The sequence below is a fragment of the Temnothorax curvispinosus genome, unplaced genomic scaffold (assembly GCF_003070985.1).
Source record: "Temnothorax curvispinosus isolate PA1 unplaced genomic scaffold, ASM307098v1 QBEX01010255.1, whole genome shotgun sequence".
In the NCBI taxonomy this organism is placed as follows: Eukaryota; Metazoa; Arthropoda; class Insecta; order Hymenoptera; family Formicidae; genus Temnothorax; species Temnothorax curvispinosus.
In genome coordinates this window covers 11704-28297 of record NW_020220035.1, presented here as the reverse complement: position 1 = coordinate 28297, position 16594 = coordinate 11704, and the positions used below count along the sequence as shown (strand labels likewise).

At 40.3% G+C, this 16594-nt stretch overlaps 3 protein-coding genes across 3 annotated transcripts; all 3 read right to left on the bottom strand.

Moving 5' to 3' along the window:
• Positions 1 to 107: 107 nt before the first annotated feature.
• On the bottom strand, positions 108 to 3027 carry LOC112459939. Its single transcript, XM_025024315.1, has 5 exons — positions 2790 to 3027; positions 2384 to 2717; positions 2163 to 2309; positions 407 to 1876; positions 108 to 259 (listed from the first exon to the last, which is right to left on the bottom strand). The coding sequence occupies exons 1-4, from the start codon at positions 3018 to 3020 to the stop codon at positions 1440 to 1442; spliced, it is 1149 nt and encodes a 382-aa protein (XP_024880083.1). The 5' UTR covers positions 3021 to 3027; the 3' UTR covers positions 108 to 259; positions 407 to 1439.
• Positions 3028 to 3350: 323 nt separating this feature from the next.
• On the bottom strand, positions 3351 to 7746 carry LOC112459941. The gene is made up of 3 exons (XM_025024317.1): positions 7166 to 7746; positions 6868 to 7093; positions 3351 to 6404 (listed from the first exon to the last, which is right to left on the bottom strand). The coding sequence occupies exons 1-3, from the start codon at positions 7744 to 7746 to the stop codon at positions 3363 to 3365; spliced, it is 3849 nt and encodes a 1282-aa protein (XP_024880085.1). The 3' UTR covers positions 3351 to 3362.
• A 3735-nt stretch (positions 7747 to 11481) lies between these two features.
• Positions 11482 to 14767, bottom strand: LOC112459940. Its single transcript, XM_025024316.1, has 5 exons — positions 14746 to 14767; positions 14379 to 14522; positions 13640 to 14031; positions 12042 to 13454; positions 11482 to 11556 (listed from the first exon to the last, which is right to left on the bottom strand). The coding sequence occupies exons 1-5, from the start codon at positions 14765 to 14767 to the stop codon at positions 11482 to 11484; spliced, it is 2046 nt and encodes a 681-aa protein (XP_024880084.1).
• Positions 14768 to 16594: the final 1827 nt, after the last annotated feature.

Sequence of the window (16594 nt, the reverse complement as noted above, 5' to 3'; positions counted from 1 at the left end):
TTGCTAAAGATCTAGAAGACACAAAGTATTTTTAGGAATATAAAGCAGAAACACAACAAACATGTTTCTTTCTTGTCGAACTAATCACATGTACATATACCTGGGTCGCTAATTGAACGCGCATTTTTGATGCGTTATCCATGTGTACATGTCGCTCCGTTATTTTTGGACATGCACGGGCATTTCCTGGATGGCTTTTATCGAGCTCATACAACGTCTCAAAATATTGCCAACAAATGTAGTTCTCCGTGGAATTGAGCTATAAAAGAGTAAGAATATATGTAATAGACTAGTTATTGTGACGTTGTCAATAGTAGTATGTATCAGTTATTAGAGGGTCAATCCACTAGTTCCTCAATTTTTACATGTTCTTTTTAAAGCATAATAAGTATAAATAAAAAATTACCCGCAGTTTCTTTTGGTTCAACAGCCGATTTCGTATGTTCTTAATCACATGCGGCGTGTCGGAGAAAACAAACACTTTTCTTTCATCGTCTGAAGGATGAGTGAACCATGTCTTGGTGTTTTGCATCGTACCCCTAACATCCAGAAGCGACCACATCTTCTGGTTTGTTGCAGCACCATCAGCAATAACACCGTGAATTGTCGCTCCGCACTTCTCCAGATAGATAATTCCTTTTACAATTAGCTTAGCGAGCTCTTCTCCTTTAACTGGATTTTTTGAGGCAAAAACTGCGATTGGCTGCGTGTAAGTATCGGCAAGAGATTGAAACATTACAACGAGACCATGCGGCGCGTTGCCTGTTTGCTTATGTCCGAAGATCGCAGCCCGTCGTCGCCCAAATCTGTCAAGCCGACATAAGTCAAATTCTTGGAACACACGGCTACAGATTTCCGTAGATTGATTTCATCGAGCAGCAGTACGCCGTGTCGTTGCAGAGGAGTTTTTGTAGCAAGATGTTTTTTAAGTAATTCTGCAAACCGTTCGTCAAAGCCGCATTTCATATCAATTAATGATAAATACCTGCGTACCGATTTTAAGCATGGTAGTGGCAGAATATTGTTTTTCCGCAGGAACTGATAGTATCCCGGGGATTGGATGTTCATCAGCATACACAACATCATCCAGTCCTCTCTGTAACGTCGACCCTTGGTGTCTTTCTTGCTCGCTGCGGCTACGATTTCTTTCAGTGCCAATTGTTGAGCAGCTGGAACGTTTAATGCAGAGCATTTCTCATCTAAAGTTGCCTCTTGCATATTAGCTATTTGTTCTTCTTGTTTTTTTAGACAGCTCATCAGATGTTTCTCGCGTTCTTTAGCTCGATTTTGTTGACATTTTAGACGTCGGCATTTTAATCGCAGCGCTACGAGGTTACGACGCTCTATGGAATTCGAAGCACCGATGTTTCTTAGAAAAATTTCATTTTTCTTACGATTTTTATTCCGTGTTATTAAGCCCTGTATGCGCTTCCTCATTTTCATACAGCTATCGCATCTTCGTTTTTTGAAGAGAAGACTGCAGTCTTTGCTGCGCCACTGTTGAATGCCGTCTTGAAATACGGTATCAGCTCGAAGAAGATCGATATTAACTTCGCCCAAGCCACTATACAAACGTTCATCTCCTTAAATTTGTTCAAAACGTTTGGAAGCGTTTCGATTCCTTCCAAAGTTTCGTCAAAATTTGCTTTTTGTGAGTCAACGTCCCGTCCGTAAACGTAAAACTGAAGTTTTCTATCCGAGTCGAAAATGACGCATTTTTGTGATACCGGCAAACGCTTTCCATTCTTGACTGGCGTTATCATGTAGGTAAATATAATAATTCTTCCGTTTGTAGCAGGTGCCTTGCTAACGCTCCAATATTCAGGTAATTTGCTACAAATCTCTTGATAGGTACGACCACTTTCGTTTTCTACATCTATATAACAATGAAGCAAGTACTATTGATAAAAAAATCCGTATAAATTTATTTTTCTTTTTCAGATTTTTAGCTGATCAAATGAATGTATATTACTAGTGAAGGTAAGTATCTCAGTATTAATTACAATTATTTATCTATCGTTTTTTTTTTCAGATTTTGCAGCTTATCCATGGGTTTAATTTATAATTTATCTTTTTTCAAGAAGTTTTTGTCTCGATTTATAAGCATAAGTGTTAAATGATTCACACTTATGAGTCATTAAAGACTCATCTCAGTAACTTACATTTCCTTGTGGTAACGGATGTATATATGTCGATTGGTTCCTCAAGTGCTACCGGTCCTGTCACCAGAGGATCAGTATCTGTAAGTTCCATCGGTGAAACCAATTCGGCGCCATCCACAATTGGCAACACAAAACTGCAGCTGGTAGCTGTAATATTAAAAGAATTAAATATTGTAATTACTATACATTCTATTATATTTTTTAAGTTGTAAAATAAATACTTGGTTCAGCAGAGGACTCCTTGATCGAAGAGCCAATAAGCTGAATCGAATCGTTCATGAAGCCAGCGGACTCGCCAGAAATGCTCCATTGCCTTGTAGCACTTGAAGACGCGGCAGATTCCATTGATGGATCTATCGAATCGTGTGCGATTTGGACGGACTCCTCAACTGACGACTTTCCAACAGAGTTAACGACATCATCAATCGTAACTTTTTTTGGAGCTAAATGACCGAAATATTCAGTCGATGGGACAACGCAATCCTTTGCTGTAGAAAGGTCATCAAACTTTGATGGAACAGCAAACTTACTGAGCTGAGGGTACTTGTATGGTTCCTTCAATATAACACATGTAATATGAGATCGCATCCTGTTTGCACATGTACAATTTGTTCAATATAAACTTACCTGAGCGATAATCCGACCATTCGAGTCTCGTTTGATCCATTCACGGATTATATCTTCCTCTTTAAAATGTTTGTCGCAAACTACGTGTGTCGGCTTTAGTGTAACAATGCCCGGAATAGTTGTTACCCATTGTTTGTACCGATTGGCGTCTTTTGGTACGCGAAACACTGAGCGTTTTGAAGTCTTACAGTACACAAACTTACAATTCGGCACGACGCACGACTTAGGCATTTTCACATACAACTTTAATATACTGTAGGATATGTTCTCAAAAATGTTTCTGGACGAAACACGTCCGAACACGTTCACGTTTCGATGAGACTCGGTCACTCTTTCAACTCTTTCTATATCTTCGATAGCAAGCTACGGGGGGTTTTTTCGTTTGTATTCCTCGGGTGAGGAATTATGGTGTCTTGTACTCGACGGTAATTGACACAAATCATGTAAACCAAAAAGACACAGACGACCGCACACTTCCGACAATACAAAATGACCGCATACAGTCACTGACAAAAAACTCTGATTCAACTCGCGTACAGTCTCAGACAAAACACTAGATCGATTATGTAACCTCTAAATAACTTTGCCAATACTTTTAAGAAATTTATAAATTATATACAAAACATTCCACTGTTTAGATTCAATGATACGAAACAAATCGATATTAGCAAAAAATTTCGCCTCTCTCAATTCCTTGTCCATAGCAATTCTTGCGTCGTCATATTTACGACACGTCAATAATACATGGTAAAGATCCTCCCTCTCGTATCCACAATCACATCTTTCCTGTTCCACGTATCCCTTTCTTTTTAATGAAGAGCCCAAATTAAAGTGATTCGCCCTCAGTCGGTTAATTAACGTTACGAAATATCTCTCTGAATTTATTTTATGAAACCACGGTTTAGTTGCCAGCCTATCAAAAAAATGCTCAAAGTAGAACGCTCCCTTATGCGAAGAGTCGCCCACGATCGATGACTGGGTCGCCTCCCAAGACTCCCATTTATCCTGTGTCCTAAAGTCTCCAACCGGCACTTCGATTGAAGGGTCAGCTTCCTCCTGTGACGCTTCCTTAGCCAGCACGTCCGCTAGCTCATTGCCAGCAATGCCAACGTGTGCTGAGATCCATAGCAGGATAACCGTTTTGCCGTATATAGTCTCCAGATCGAAAATATAGCGTCTAGCTTCCGTGACATACCGATTTTTATGGACATTAATATGATTGTTGTAAATCGATTGTAGAGCAGATTTACAGTCAGACATAATGACGATGACTCTCTTCCTAACCTCATGCTGCAGGATCATAAGTTGAAGAGCAGATTTGATAGCAAACGCCTCAGCAGTAAACGAAGAACACGAGCCCGGGAGGCTAATCTTGTAAGCAGTATCCTGATCAGATATAACAATACTGGCGCCCGTCGAGCGGCACGACTCATCAAAAGAACCATCCGTGTAAATAATTTCCAAAGGAAAGGTCAAATTATGTTTCCTGACGACGTTACGAACAAGCACCTCATCCGGGTATCTCTCATGCTTCCTTGACTCACCAGTGACCAGGTCCACGGAAGGTCTAAAAGTATGCGCGCCAAAGGGGCCTTGAAAAACTTCGAACTGTCTCCGAGGTCCAATCCCCGTCCTTAATCTCAGTTTCCTCCAAATTTCAGAAAGCATAGAAAATTTGTAAGTCGGAAGAAGAAAACGGCGATAATTCTCTCGGTCCAGGGTACATTGTATTTTGAGACACAAACCGTTGTTGTTATAAGCTATAGCCTTTGTAATAAAGTTCCTGCTTAGCATAATCGCTCTATCTCTAAGTAGCATGACTTTAGCTTCGGCTATCAAAACGTTATTGGGAGTGCTGTTCCTGTATCCCAGGGCGGTGCGTATACCCATATATTGGGTCCTTTCCAGCTTGAGCCGAAATCCCGAGTCTCTAGGGAAATATATGAAGATGCCATACTCTGAGACAGATCTAACCAGACTTTTATAGAGCATGAGGGCCGTGTTAACCTCCAAGCCCCTTGACACCCCGCACAAGTATCTCATAACAGAGTTGGCCCTATTAACTTTGCCTCTAACTTCCTGGACCTGACGGTGAAAATTAAGGCTGTTGTCAAGCCAAACTCCAAGAAATTTGGCCCCGTCGCAGTTGAATACATCGCATCCTTGTATATTGATGCTCAAACTTTTGTCGACGTAACCATTTCTATTGAATTCGACCAAAACTGTTTTTTTAGGTTCAAGATCAAGGCCAATAAGTTTTAATTTCTGAGCAATAATGTTAGCGGCTTGCTCAAGCAGGAGTCGATTCCGACGTCGATTATGACCCGAGACGTATAGGCCAATGTCATCCGCAAACTCCACTATTTCAACTCCAGCCGGAAGATCCTCACGGAGAGCCCGAGTGAGGAGCGAATACAATGCCGGACTAAGCACGGCGCCTTGCGGGAGGCCCCTGTAAACAAAGCGATCCACGAACTCACCGGAGTTGACGATAAATCGAACTTTTCTTCGATATAGCCAATTACGAACAAAATTGACTATACCCGCAGGACAGCCAAGCGCCACTAGCCTATCCAGCATGATATGGAATTCCACGCTGTCATATGCCGCAGAGACATCGAGGAAAGCAGCCAAGGTATATTTGCCCGCACTCAGAGCAGCTCGGATATCTGATGTAATCCTGACCAGGTTATCGGCACAAGACTTCCCTCTCCTGAAACCGCTCTGTGACGAGCTAAATTTTTCTTCTTTTTCAGCCCACCAGATCAATCTCTCATTAATCATGCGCTCCATAAGTTTGCCAACGCATGAAGAGAGAGAGATAGGGCGCACCTTTTCCCGACCAACCTTATCTATAAATATCACCTGATAGCAGGACCAATCCGCGGGGAGCACACCAGTAGACCAAACTATATTAAATAGTTCTAAGAGACAGGCCCTGCCTGATTCAGGAAGGAGCCTGAGCATCTTATACTCCATGCCATCCATGCCAGGAGCGGAGTCCCTCCTGATCATTTCAATCGCCCGATCCAACTCGGATCGAAGGAATGGAGCATCAAGTTCTTCATTGGGACAAGCGCGTTCTGCTCCAAAAGAAGGGTCCACACCCACATAAAGGGAAGCGAGAGTATCCATTGTTTTTCTAATTTCCATTTCTCTGTCCTTGGTCTGCCATTTATTCCACTCTATATTTTTTCGAGCATTCTTCAAGATCCGAATGGTACTCCAAACATAAGAAAGGCTCGTAAATCTATTGATTTCTTTGCAGAAATCTTCAAAATTCTCCCTTTTTGCCTGATTAAGAATTTTCCTGGCCACAGCACAACAACGCTTATAGTTATTCCATGTATGAATGTTTCTAAGCCTCTTAAATTCAGCAAAGGCAAGCCTCCTGTCCCGAATAGCGGCATCACAGTCCGCATTCCACCATCTATGGGATCTCTTGGTTTTTCGTGGAGAATCCGATGCACGTAATATGTCTCTCCGTCCCCCAGAGGCCTGATGGACGGCCCCCTTAAGGGAGTCAGTGAAAGCCTGATAATATTTTTCACAATCCAGCTTGAAAGAAGGCAAATTTGGCAGGAGGAAGGAATCGATTTCCCTCCTGACAAAATCCTAATAATGAGACCAGTTCGTTTTTTTGGAAGATGATTTATTTGAAAGCCTTCTATAGATCTGGGTGGGAGCGTCAATAGAAAAGCTTATAGGGAAATGATCGCTGTCGCAAGCATCCTCAAGTTGGCGGTAGTCAATGTTACCGACGATATCTCCAGAGCCAAACAAAAGATCGATTTTGGAATCCCTTTGACCACTGTAACCAACGCGGGATTTGGTGTCAACATTGATACATGAAAAACATTAGGTCATGCAAAAGCTCGCCGTTGTTGTTTGTAGTTTCACAGTTCCATGCAGTGTTGTGAGCATTAAAATCACCTAAGATAATTGTATCATTGGAATTACCATTCAGAGAGTTGAAAATAGAATTAAAGTCCCGAGTACCAATATTAGATCTGGGGTGTCTGTATATCGCAATTATGTTTATATTATTAACAAGATTCGTGGTTCTGATACTAATTACATCGTAGTCAGTCGGAAGTGCCCCGCTAATCGGCAATATATCGAAAGTGATGTGAGAACGGACGGAGATGGATACACCTCCACTACCCAGCAGGTTGTCGCTATGGAGCGTCTTGAATCCAGGGAAATATACTGGAACACGACCGGTACAGCGAGTCTCTGTCAGTATGATAATATCGTACTCCAGTGCGATTTTAGATAGTTCATTTTTGTGACTTTTGTATCCTCTACAGTTCCAAAGAAGAAGATTGAATGTTTATACAAAAATAGGGCGAAGATTCTCTTTATTCCTAAAATACCTTGGTAGTACTCTACAATCCGACTCCCCAACACCCCCATCATTGTGGAAAGGGGGAAGGCCCCTCCCGGGACCGTCACGAGCATCCGATTCCGCCAGAGCGCGCATCAGCATCTCCCGCGCACCCGGGGTTCTTCGCAATAGCAATAAAATGCTCTCAATGATCTCCAAAATACGATGATCCTCCCGCGGGCTAGACTCCGCTTCGTCGTCGGGAAGATTCCCGCGACCCACCCCAAATCGGGCTGTGTTCATAATGCCATGTTTTTCCTTGGTGATTTTGCCAGCACGAAGATCAAATGATTTATAAAAATTGCGCGAGGCTTCATATGAGCTCCGTTTGTCATTGTGTATATTGCGTGAGATGCGTTCTCTTTTATCTCTCGATTGTGGAACAGTCGTCTTAGCCGATTGAGAAGGTTCGGCTCTCAGTGCCTCTGAATATAACGCCGGACCGGCAGAACTCGGCAGATCAGGCCACGACGTAGGGCTCAGAAATTTATTACGATCCAAAGGGGGGGAAGGACCATCACCCTCCACGACTCGTTTCGCACTATGGAAAGAAATGTTCTTATGAGCCATCACAATATTTATATTCTTGTTTTTTTCAAAAACGGAACAACCTCTGAAAGTAGACTTATGGTGGCCTCCGCAATTGCAACAATGTATCGGTTTTTCGCATTGGCCATGGGCTTTATCTCCACATATTATACAACGCGTGTCACTCTTACAGGATATTTTAGTGTGACCAAACCTGAAACAGTTGAAGCACTGCCGAACTTGCGGGACGAAAGGGCGAACCCTGAGGCAGACCATTAGTAAAGATATTCAGATCTTTAATGTTTTTGTCCTTGAATGTCACGATGATGTTGTCCGTGGCCAGAAGCGTAGTCTTGTTGTTTACCGGATCCCACTTCCTGCGGTACATGCGCTCCATACTCAGAATTCCAGATCTGTCCCGAATACTCGACCAAAGGTCCGGAATCGACGAGGGCCAGTCCGAGACAACTCCCTTGCAAACGATGAAACGTTGTTCTAAACCGGCCTTAAGTTTCACCGGTTCCTTAAGCGCATCGATCTTGTCAAGCGCGAAATTAGCGTCTCTGAAATCCTTAAATACAGCCTCTGCCGAGAAGTGATTAGTCATGGAAACAGATAACGGACAAATCTGCAAGTCAGTTAAAATCATCCAGATCTTAATCAGATTCTTACCCCTTCTAGTTGTAGTCTGATCGGGAGGGAGGCGCAATATAATATTAGCTTTACCTATGAAATCGTCATCATATCTAGAATATTTCCGCAATACCGGAGAGTCATCGACAGCAAGGTCACGAGCCTTTAAAATAGATCCGCTAACAGTGTATACTTCCTTAGTAATAATGGCAGGCATGTTTACATTGACTTGAGAGTCAGCAGGTACATTAGAATTTGTCATGCCGGAATCACGTGATTCTCCGGCTTTTCCATCACAGTCTCTATGTACAGGCGGCAAAGGAGGAGCGTTGTCATTAATATCACTAGTATTGCGGAGTACCTGATTCGATCCCTGAGAATCTGCAAAGTTCGAGTTAACGTCAACCTCCATATCATCCCGGGGCGAATTGTCCTCCATGTCAATATTGCGTCGTTTATGGATCTCCTCCTCTCTTTGTCTCTTAGAATAAGAGTTTCTTTGGGACTTCACCTCCTGCCAATCCGTCCCAGATGAGATGTTTTTAACAAACGAGTCGAATTCCTGCTCATTTAGGCTCGTTTTCAGTCTTTTGCTAGACTTATACTGGGAATCATTACCCAAATGAGCTTCGTCACGCGCTGACCCCGTGTCACTTAATATCTCCGAAAATTCCATACAAGGAGACTATTCTCTACAAGACTAACCGCTCCCCCTCCGAGGGGGGAGCAACAGAGGCTATAGATAATTAGGGCCCACCCAAATTATAACAACCCCCCGATACACCGCACACGTCCTCCGCGGTCCGTATAAGTGAGGATAACCACAGCGAGCAAGCGCGACAACAAAACACGTCCGACTCGTACGGCGGCTCGAGCCGAAGTCCTAGCAAGCTACGCTACGTTATGTGGTTATGTACAATTATGTAAGAGAGACAGAGAGCGACTATATTTCTATCTCTGTTTACTACCCTACCGCAGCGACTCTTGCGGCCAAGAGACAAACAATTTTTGGCGACTATCTGCGACCTACCCCCACCATAGGAGTGTCCAGACCTGTATGTAAGACCGTGGTCCAGACCTGTATGTAAGACCGTGGTGGAAACATTTTATTTCGTACATATAACTTATACAACTGTTTATATTAAAAAATAAAGTTATGAGGTAACAGCATTTTTACATTTTTTTTTGAATTATCACTAATTTTTTATAATCCCACTCTTCATTAGTACCTATACTTTACTCCTGTAAAAGGATTTTGCGATCTGTAAAGTCGTTTCAAAGAGAGTTTTGACTGTAATTGTCGGGAATTGTCCCCTGTCCAGGATCCCCTTAAGGTAGTTCGATGATGAACAACTTTTCCCAAAAGTGATAGGTTTTATTTTTTATATCAAAAGAAGGAACTCTCCTGAATCGATTGAGCCCAAAAAAAAGATAATCTACCGTCCCGTTCTCAAGATATTTAATTTCAAAATTAAGTGATTTTAACATTGGTCTAATAGGAAAAGAGGTATTTTCCTATGAATAACACGAGTTTGCGAAAAATCTTTTGCCAAAAATGTCCGAACAATATACAGGGTGTCCGAAAAATCGCCTACTCCACTTCGGGAGGTGATTCGGGACCCAAAAACAAGCAAAAAAGTTCATACAAACATAGGTCCGGAAATGAGCCGTTTCCGAGTTATAGCCACTTTTATGTTCAAAAATCGTAAATTTTTATTTTCAATTTTTTTTAATTACAATTACCAAATTCTCTCAAGTTTCTGTCTACATTTCGAAAAGACGCTATTCCCGGTACATCTCGATTTGGAAAAGATTGTAATCTTCTTGCCTTGGCAGCATTACTTTGAGCAAGACCATACATAAGATGCATATCAGCTAATTCATTAAAACTTACACGATCCATTGATGAATACGGAAAGATTAGAACCTAAAAGTAATGTGTTGTTAAATAATAATTTGAAACTTATTGAAAAGCCGTGATTTACTTACTGATTTTGAATAGGCGTGAAAACAACTGATTTTGAATAGCCGTGAAAACAACTGATTTCAAGTAGCCGTGAAAACAACTGATTTCTTTTAAAAATAATGTAATCGTATTTACAAATATTAAAAAATTGAAAAAAAATAAAAAAATTAAAATTAAAAAACTTAAAAATATTTAAAAATAAAAATTTTTAATTTAAGAAATAATTAAGAAAGAGGAATGCCAAGCGGATTCTAAATTACGATTTTTGAACATAAAAATGGCTATAACTCAGAAACGGCTCATTTCCGGACCTATGTTTATATGAACTTTTTTGCTTGTTTTTGGGTCCCGAATCACCTCCCGAAGTGGAGTAGGCAATTTTTCGGACACCCTGTATATCGATGGAAAGAGAACACTATGAGGAAGCCTGTAGTTAAAGGTGAACATGATCCACCGTACAGTTTTTTTTTTATTAATAATTAAAGTTTGGTTTCCGGTGCTCAAGCGCTGACTTTCACAACTCGAGCGTGGCGACGTGGCAACGCCGCACGCTGGGATCGTCGGCGTAAGGTTAGGTGTGAGTGCGCGCAAAGACAAATGTGTATATACGACGGCTTTGACGAAATATAAAGTGCTGCTATAAATTATGATTAACTGATAATTTAATTATTATTGAAACGGTATTGCCGAAATAGATTATCCGGAAACAGTAATAATATTACTGTAGGAAAATCGAAAATAAAACTAAATGGGAAAAATCAGGGGTGTAATAGTACATACATTAAATCAGTTAGAGGTAATATAATTTTATCGTATTTTGTGATTTCTAACATGAATGTTCGAAGTACAAGTAAATTGTTATACCAATTTTTGCGTCTAATTTATTCTAGCTACTCAGAATTTTATTTGGTTAACATGAGATGAGGAATCTTACCCGATTAAAACCTTGTATCACATTTTTGTATAGAAAATTAATTTTAAAACGTGCATAACGGAGAGAAAAGGGAAATAAAGAACAGGATGCGGGGGTGGAATCAATATAGTCGGTAATGTAATGTCAAATTCGTCAAAATATTTTATTTATTAGTTTTTACTGTTTAACAATCAAGATAGCTATAAAAATCGCATCTCTGGGAATGGACACGACATTGCGAAAACCGGTGAACAGGCGAGTATGATTAGCGTAAAAACGGCTGTCCAGCAGCAGGTAGGCAGTTGTCGAGCATCGAACGGTGTATATCTTTTGGCAGCACCTATAAAATAAAAAGTGAAAATAAATTGTATGCATATAATATCACTATAATTTCAATGTGTAATATATTCAATTTTGGGTCATTAATTTTTGTCACTATGTATACATTTTTGAATAAACGTTATTATTATCAGACAGACAGCCAATTCATTTGCATTTGCCAGTAACTCATTATCGAATACAAAAGCGAAGTATTGCTAGAGTATTGCTGAACGTCCTATATTCTAATCTAAAGCATGCAAGAAACCGTTTAAAAGCAATAAAATCAGACATTTTCAGTTGTATGGAAACAAGCATTATGAGAACATGCCACAAGATTCCACGCAGAGCATACACCCGTCAGTCCAATTATTTGAAAAAGCTAACTGGCCATTTTTACGTATAATAGATATAGCATTCCAGCATAGCACTACCAGTCGAGGCAGCACACCCAGTATGTGGCAAACGCGAATGATTGTTAGACTCCGATGCAGAAGATGGCCTTACTTCCATCCCTCTCTCCTCGTTCGACGAAGCAAGGAAATCGATGACTTTATCGATAATCTTTTTGTTCGATGTTACTCGGGGTTTTCCATTGACACTTACGGCCAAACATAGTTTGACACCGTCAGCGCCAGATCGATTGAACGCATCACAAAGGCTGTTCATATTGATACCGGCAGCAGCGATTTTCGACATCATGTTCTTCGAAATATGATCTCTTAGGCACTGAAGAGTTTCTAGAAATTGCGCTTTCTTCTTTGCGATTGCTTGCCGTTGCAGTAAAGTCTGCAATCTCAAGGCCCCGGCCGTAATTGCTGTATCGCTTACTTTGAAATGAGCTAGTAAACCGTACAGGATCTGGCAGTCAGTTAAGGCATTGTAAGAACCAGCTATAATTCTTTCCCATTCCTCGCCCTTTAAATATAACTTTGCGAGCTCTTCTTGTTTTTTAACTTTTCCTTGTCCGATGAGTGGAATTGTATCGCACACTCCATAAACACCTTTGACAAAACTTTCCAAGAGACCAAGTCCTTGTAGCCAACGCATGATCCGCGGTGCATCGAAGCGTACGATATTATGTCCGAGCAGCAGCACCTGTTGACCACATTCTCCGAGGAAGCGTATAAATTCTTTTCCTACTTCTCGTGGTGGAATCGTCGTCACTATTTTATTGTAATGATGTAGCTCTCCTCCAACCACTGATAATCCAGTTTTGTCTGCTGCATGACAATTTATAGATTGGGAAGGTAGCATGTACCGTGCGAACTCCTGATCGCCACACTTCGCCGCTATTTGAACGAAGTCTGCAGTAGATGCCAGACCAGTAGTTTCGATGTCAACGATGACTTGCGGACTGTCTTCACGGAGAGGTTCATCAATTTCACAAGTTGTTTCGATAGGAAGATCCAGTCCCATACCCGATTGATAAGTAATCCCTTCCCTGCTCTCTCGTGCTATGGTGATACGTTGCCTTTTATTTTTCAAATAACATCGACGGCGTTTTGCTTCGAGTGTGGTACGTTTTACAGCTATTGCTCGTTGCAAGACCTCTCTTCGTAGGCAGTATTCTTCAGCTATCGTTCCTGGCGGTAATCCAGCTTCGACTCTTACATCGATGATGTGTTTAGCTCCAAAATTTTTCTGACAGACTGCTGCTGCCACTCGCAGAAGGATAGAACGCGAAGATGCGTAATGTTTGGACTTCGGTGCTCTGGTAGCCACCATATGGTTAAATGATTCATTGAGTTGAGACGATCCCCCTGGCGCAACTTTCAACACCCGAGATGTGAACTCCATCAAGACCCCATAAAGTGCAGTTTGCAGACTTTTACTAAAAAGAGGTTTTCCCTTCGGTAAACTCTTAAACACGTACTCCGGATTGTCTTTGGCCTCACACCAAGTGCCGCACACCAGTTGCTATGGGTCCCAAATATGTGCTCGGCAATGCTTAATAGAGCTTTCGTCGTAGCTTCAGTATTTCCTTTATTTTGGTCCAAGGCATAATTGAAGCATCGCTTCAAATATGGGATGACAGATCCTCTGTCAAGCTCTCGATGGGTGCTGGCCAACTTATAAAGTTTTCCGGTAAACTTTTTACGCACATGATTGGAATCCGACCACTTGACGACTCGATGTGAAGTTTCTCGTTGGACTGCCGCGATTGTGGACGAATCTTCATCCCCAATAAGTGTTCCTATTCGGATTCCAGCTTTTTTAAAATCTGGATTTTTCACCATTAGTTGAACCGCTGTATCTGCCTCCATGGATTTCGCACTCCCTGACCAATTTTTGGTACATTTGTGGCTGTCAGGTGAGTGGCCCTTTCGGCACATGGCACAGCATGTGCTCTTCACGCTATAAGCCAAGAGTTTCTTAGAGCGTAAGCCGCCAACAGAACCCTGACCGCTCTTACTATCGTATGTTCGACCGTTTCCTCGCTTCTGCCAGCCAAAGTCGTACGAGACTGTCACGTCGACTACGGACGCCGCAGAATCTTGTGAATAAGAGTCACCGCTTGGAATGTAATTGTGTAAATTGTTAATAACATATATACACACAAGTAGTTGAAAACAAGCAAATAGAAAGCGTGCAAAACTTTTTTTTAGTTTTCCAACAAATAGTGCTTAGAGAAATAGAAATAAAAACATTATAAACATATTAGAACATAGTAGAAAATAGTAGCATGTATAAGAAGATCTCGGCGACTTTTAGGGTCAGGGCTAGAAATGCAAAATGAGTTAGAGTATGCAAGTAAACATCAGAATTAAGAAAAGTTAGACAAGCTTTAAGGATAAAAAGTCATAAAAAATACTATTATATTACAAAAATGTAATAGCTTACCAAGAGCAACTGCAGCATTGATTTCGTACAATGATCTTCCTTTCTCTACTGCTGTTCTATTCGATGTGTGAACTTTCTTTATACACAAGCAGTTGTGGCACTTGATTGCGAACACTGAAGCCAAGCCGTATCTCTTCTCAGACTCTACGAAATCAAAGGAGAGTATTGTAGCACACGAATCGCATTTCATTAGCTTGGAAATTTCAGCAATTTTTATTAATCTGTATCCATGCACTTCATATTTAGGGTTTGTTGATTCCACAAATTCTTCTTGATGTATTTTGCGTACTTTTGCTTCTCTAGCTTTTTCCAGGTGTTCAATAGTTCGCTTCCTTCGTTCCACGTCTTGCAATTTAGCAAAATTTACCACCGATCCTGAGTTGGTTCATTTTGGAAATTTGAATGTTTGTGCCGAGCTCTGACACTTAGGTTAGGTTATATCACAAGTACCAAGTATACCAACCGCAAGAACTATGCGGCGTTGCCAAGCCGCTGCCCTCATCTCGTGCATGCGGAAAATTGTTTGTGTAAAAAATTACATGCACCTTGTGATGTCATATCGACTTTTTCCATCAAAAATATTAATGCGAAATTACTGTAATTCAGTAAATCGCCAAAATAACGCAATAATTTAATCGAAATAATCTCCGAAGTGGAGCACTCAAGAGTTGGCACAAGTTGAAAATTAGTCAAGCGATGCGTTTAACACACACTTCATTTTAATCTATTTCAGGCAAAATATTATTCTACAACGTAAAAATTATTTACTAATGGTCTTTTTACGTCGTTAAGAAGCTTTGTGATGCATTATCCTATTTTTTTATAATCATATAAATGATTTGATAAAAAAATCATAAACATTGTTTTGACTTCGGCCCTTCATCATCGAACTACCTTAATGGGGAATTACGCGAACTACCCCACCAAATGATCGAGAGAGACAGCCTCCCCACTCGTACTTTTCATGGGTCTTTGTCTGACTCCCACTTATATTGCGAAAAATACCCGGTGAGGTAATATTTTTTGCAATAAATTTAATTATTTAAAAATGAGATTTTATATATTAAGTATCAAAGATTACATCAGCTTATATTGGTTAAAAGAGCGTCTTGACGATAATCGAACCAAATTGTGGTCGTATTGTCTTGGCGATTATAATGGCCAGTAGAGTCGATTAATAGTCCCATTGTTATTTATTATTTGACTGGCAAAATAAAAATTTATTTATATCCTATATATATTCCGCATCCTATTCTCATCCCGCTTTTTTTTTCATATTGTATGTCTTTAATATTCTAATAATTTGTATTAGTGTGATTATTATCAATTTAATAATGTGATCGTAATGTTCTAACTTCAGTCAAAACTGTGTTTTAAGATCGTTAGTAACGGCACGTGGTTTGATTGACAAAAAAGTGTACATAAAAATTCACGCGAATAATACTATTAGGCTACCAAGATCCAGTCCTGACGCCTAAAGGCGTTTTCTCTAATTTACTTCTAATCAAGATAACTAAAAGAGTGTAATTATTAGTTCTACAACTGTCACAGTTTTTAATGACAAAATTGATGAGGTAGCTTATTTTGTTCTAAAAGAAGTAAACATTGGAAAACCTTTGTGTGCATGTGGTATATCTCTATTTCCACTATCTCCTAAAGTGCGTTATCTAATGGGCTATAAATGCACCTTGAGGAATAAAATTGTTTCTTATACGTGCGTACTTAAGACTAAGAAACTGAAATATGAAATCAATAGAATGTCAATGGAATTAAGGGAAAATTGCGGAATAGATTTTGAAATCTTACAACTGACTATACTAATTTTATTCAAACTAGTCTCAATAAAGTTTGTGTTAACTAAGCTGCGTCTCCACTAAAGGCAACAACGAGCAACTTTTTTTGCTCGTTGTTGCTAAATGTTTCGAAATATGTAAACTTATGACAACATTTTGTCTACACTAAAGCAACATAATCACAGTAACATTTGGGTTTTTTGGATTTTGGAAATATTTTTGTATAATGCGACCATAACTGCGACTGTGTCACTGGTAACTAAATACCACAGCCACATTAAAGGAACATTTGTTTCTGTTGCGACTTATTGACGCGTGTTGCTAGTTTTCCTTTCATCTCTACCGTTTTGAATAAAAACACACAACAAGCGACAATTTTTGTCGCAGGCAACAGAAACTTAAAGGAACTTCAAGAAACATTCG

Bases quoted from the DNA above. Each gene is read 5' to 3' on its own strand.
- LOC112459940 (XM_025024316.1), bottom strand. From the start codon at position 14,767: ATGAACCAACTCAGGATCGGTG. The intron at 14,032-14,378 runs GTAAGCTATTAC...CTTATTCACAAG, and splicing joins CAATGCTGCAGTTGCTCTTG to ATTCTGCGGCGTCCGTAGTC. The intron at 13,455-13,639 runs GTGCGTAAAAAG...TGGGACCCATAG, and splicing joins AGTGGTCGGATTCCAATCAT to CAACTGGTGTGCGGCACTTG.
- LOC112459941 (XM_025024317.1), bottom strand. From the start codon at position 7,746: ATGGCTCATAAGAACATTTCTTTCCATAGTGCGAAACGAGTCGTGGAG. The intron at 7,094-7,165 runs GTATTTTAGGAA...TTGGAACTGTAG, and splicing joins GATTGTAGAGTACTACCAAG to AGGATACAAAAGTCACAAAA. The intron at 6,405-6,867 runs GTAATTAGTATC...TCTCATTATTAG, and splicing joins CACTTCCGACTGACTACGAT to GATTTTGTCAGGAGGGAAAT.
- LOC112459939 (XM_025024315.1), bottom strand. From the start codon at position 3,020: ATGCCTAAGTCGTGCGTCGTGCCGAATTGTAAGTTTGTGTACTGTAAG. The intron at 2,718-2,789 runs GTAAGTTTATAT...GTTATATTGAAG, and splicing joins ATGGTCGGATTATCGCTCAG to GAACCATACAAGTACCCTCA. The intron at 1,877-2,162 runs GTAAGTTACTGA...ATTGTTATATAG, and splicing joins ATCCGTTACCACAAGGAAAT to ATGTAGAAAACGAAAGTGGT.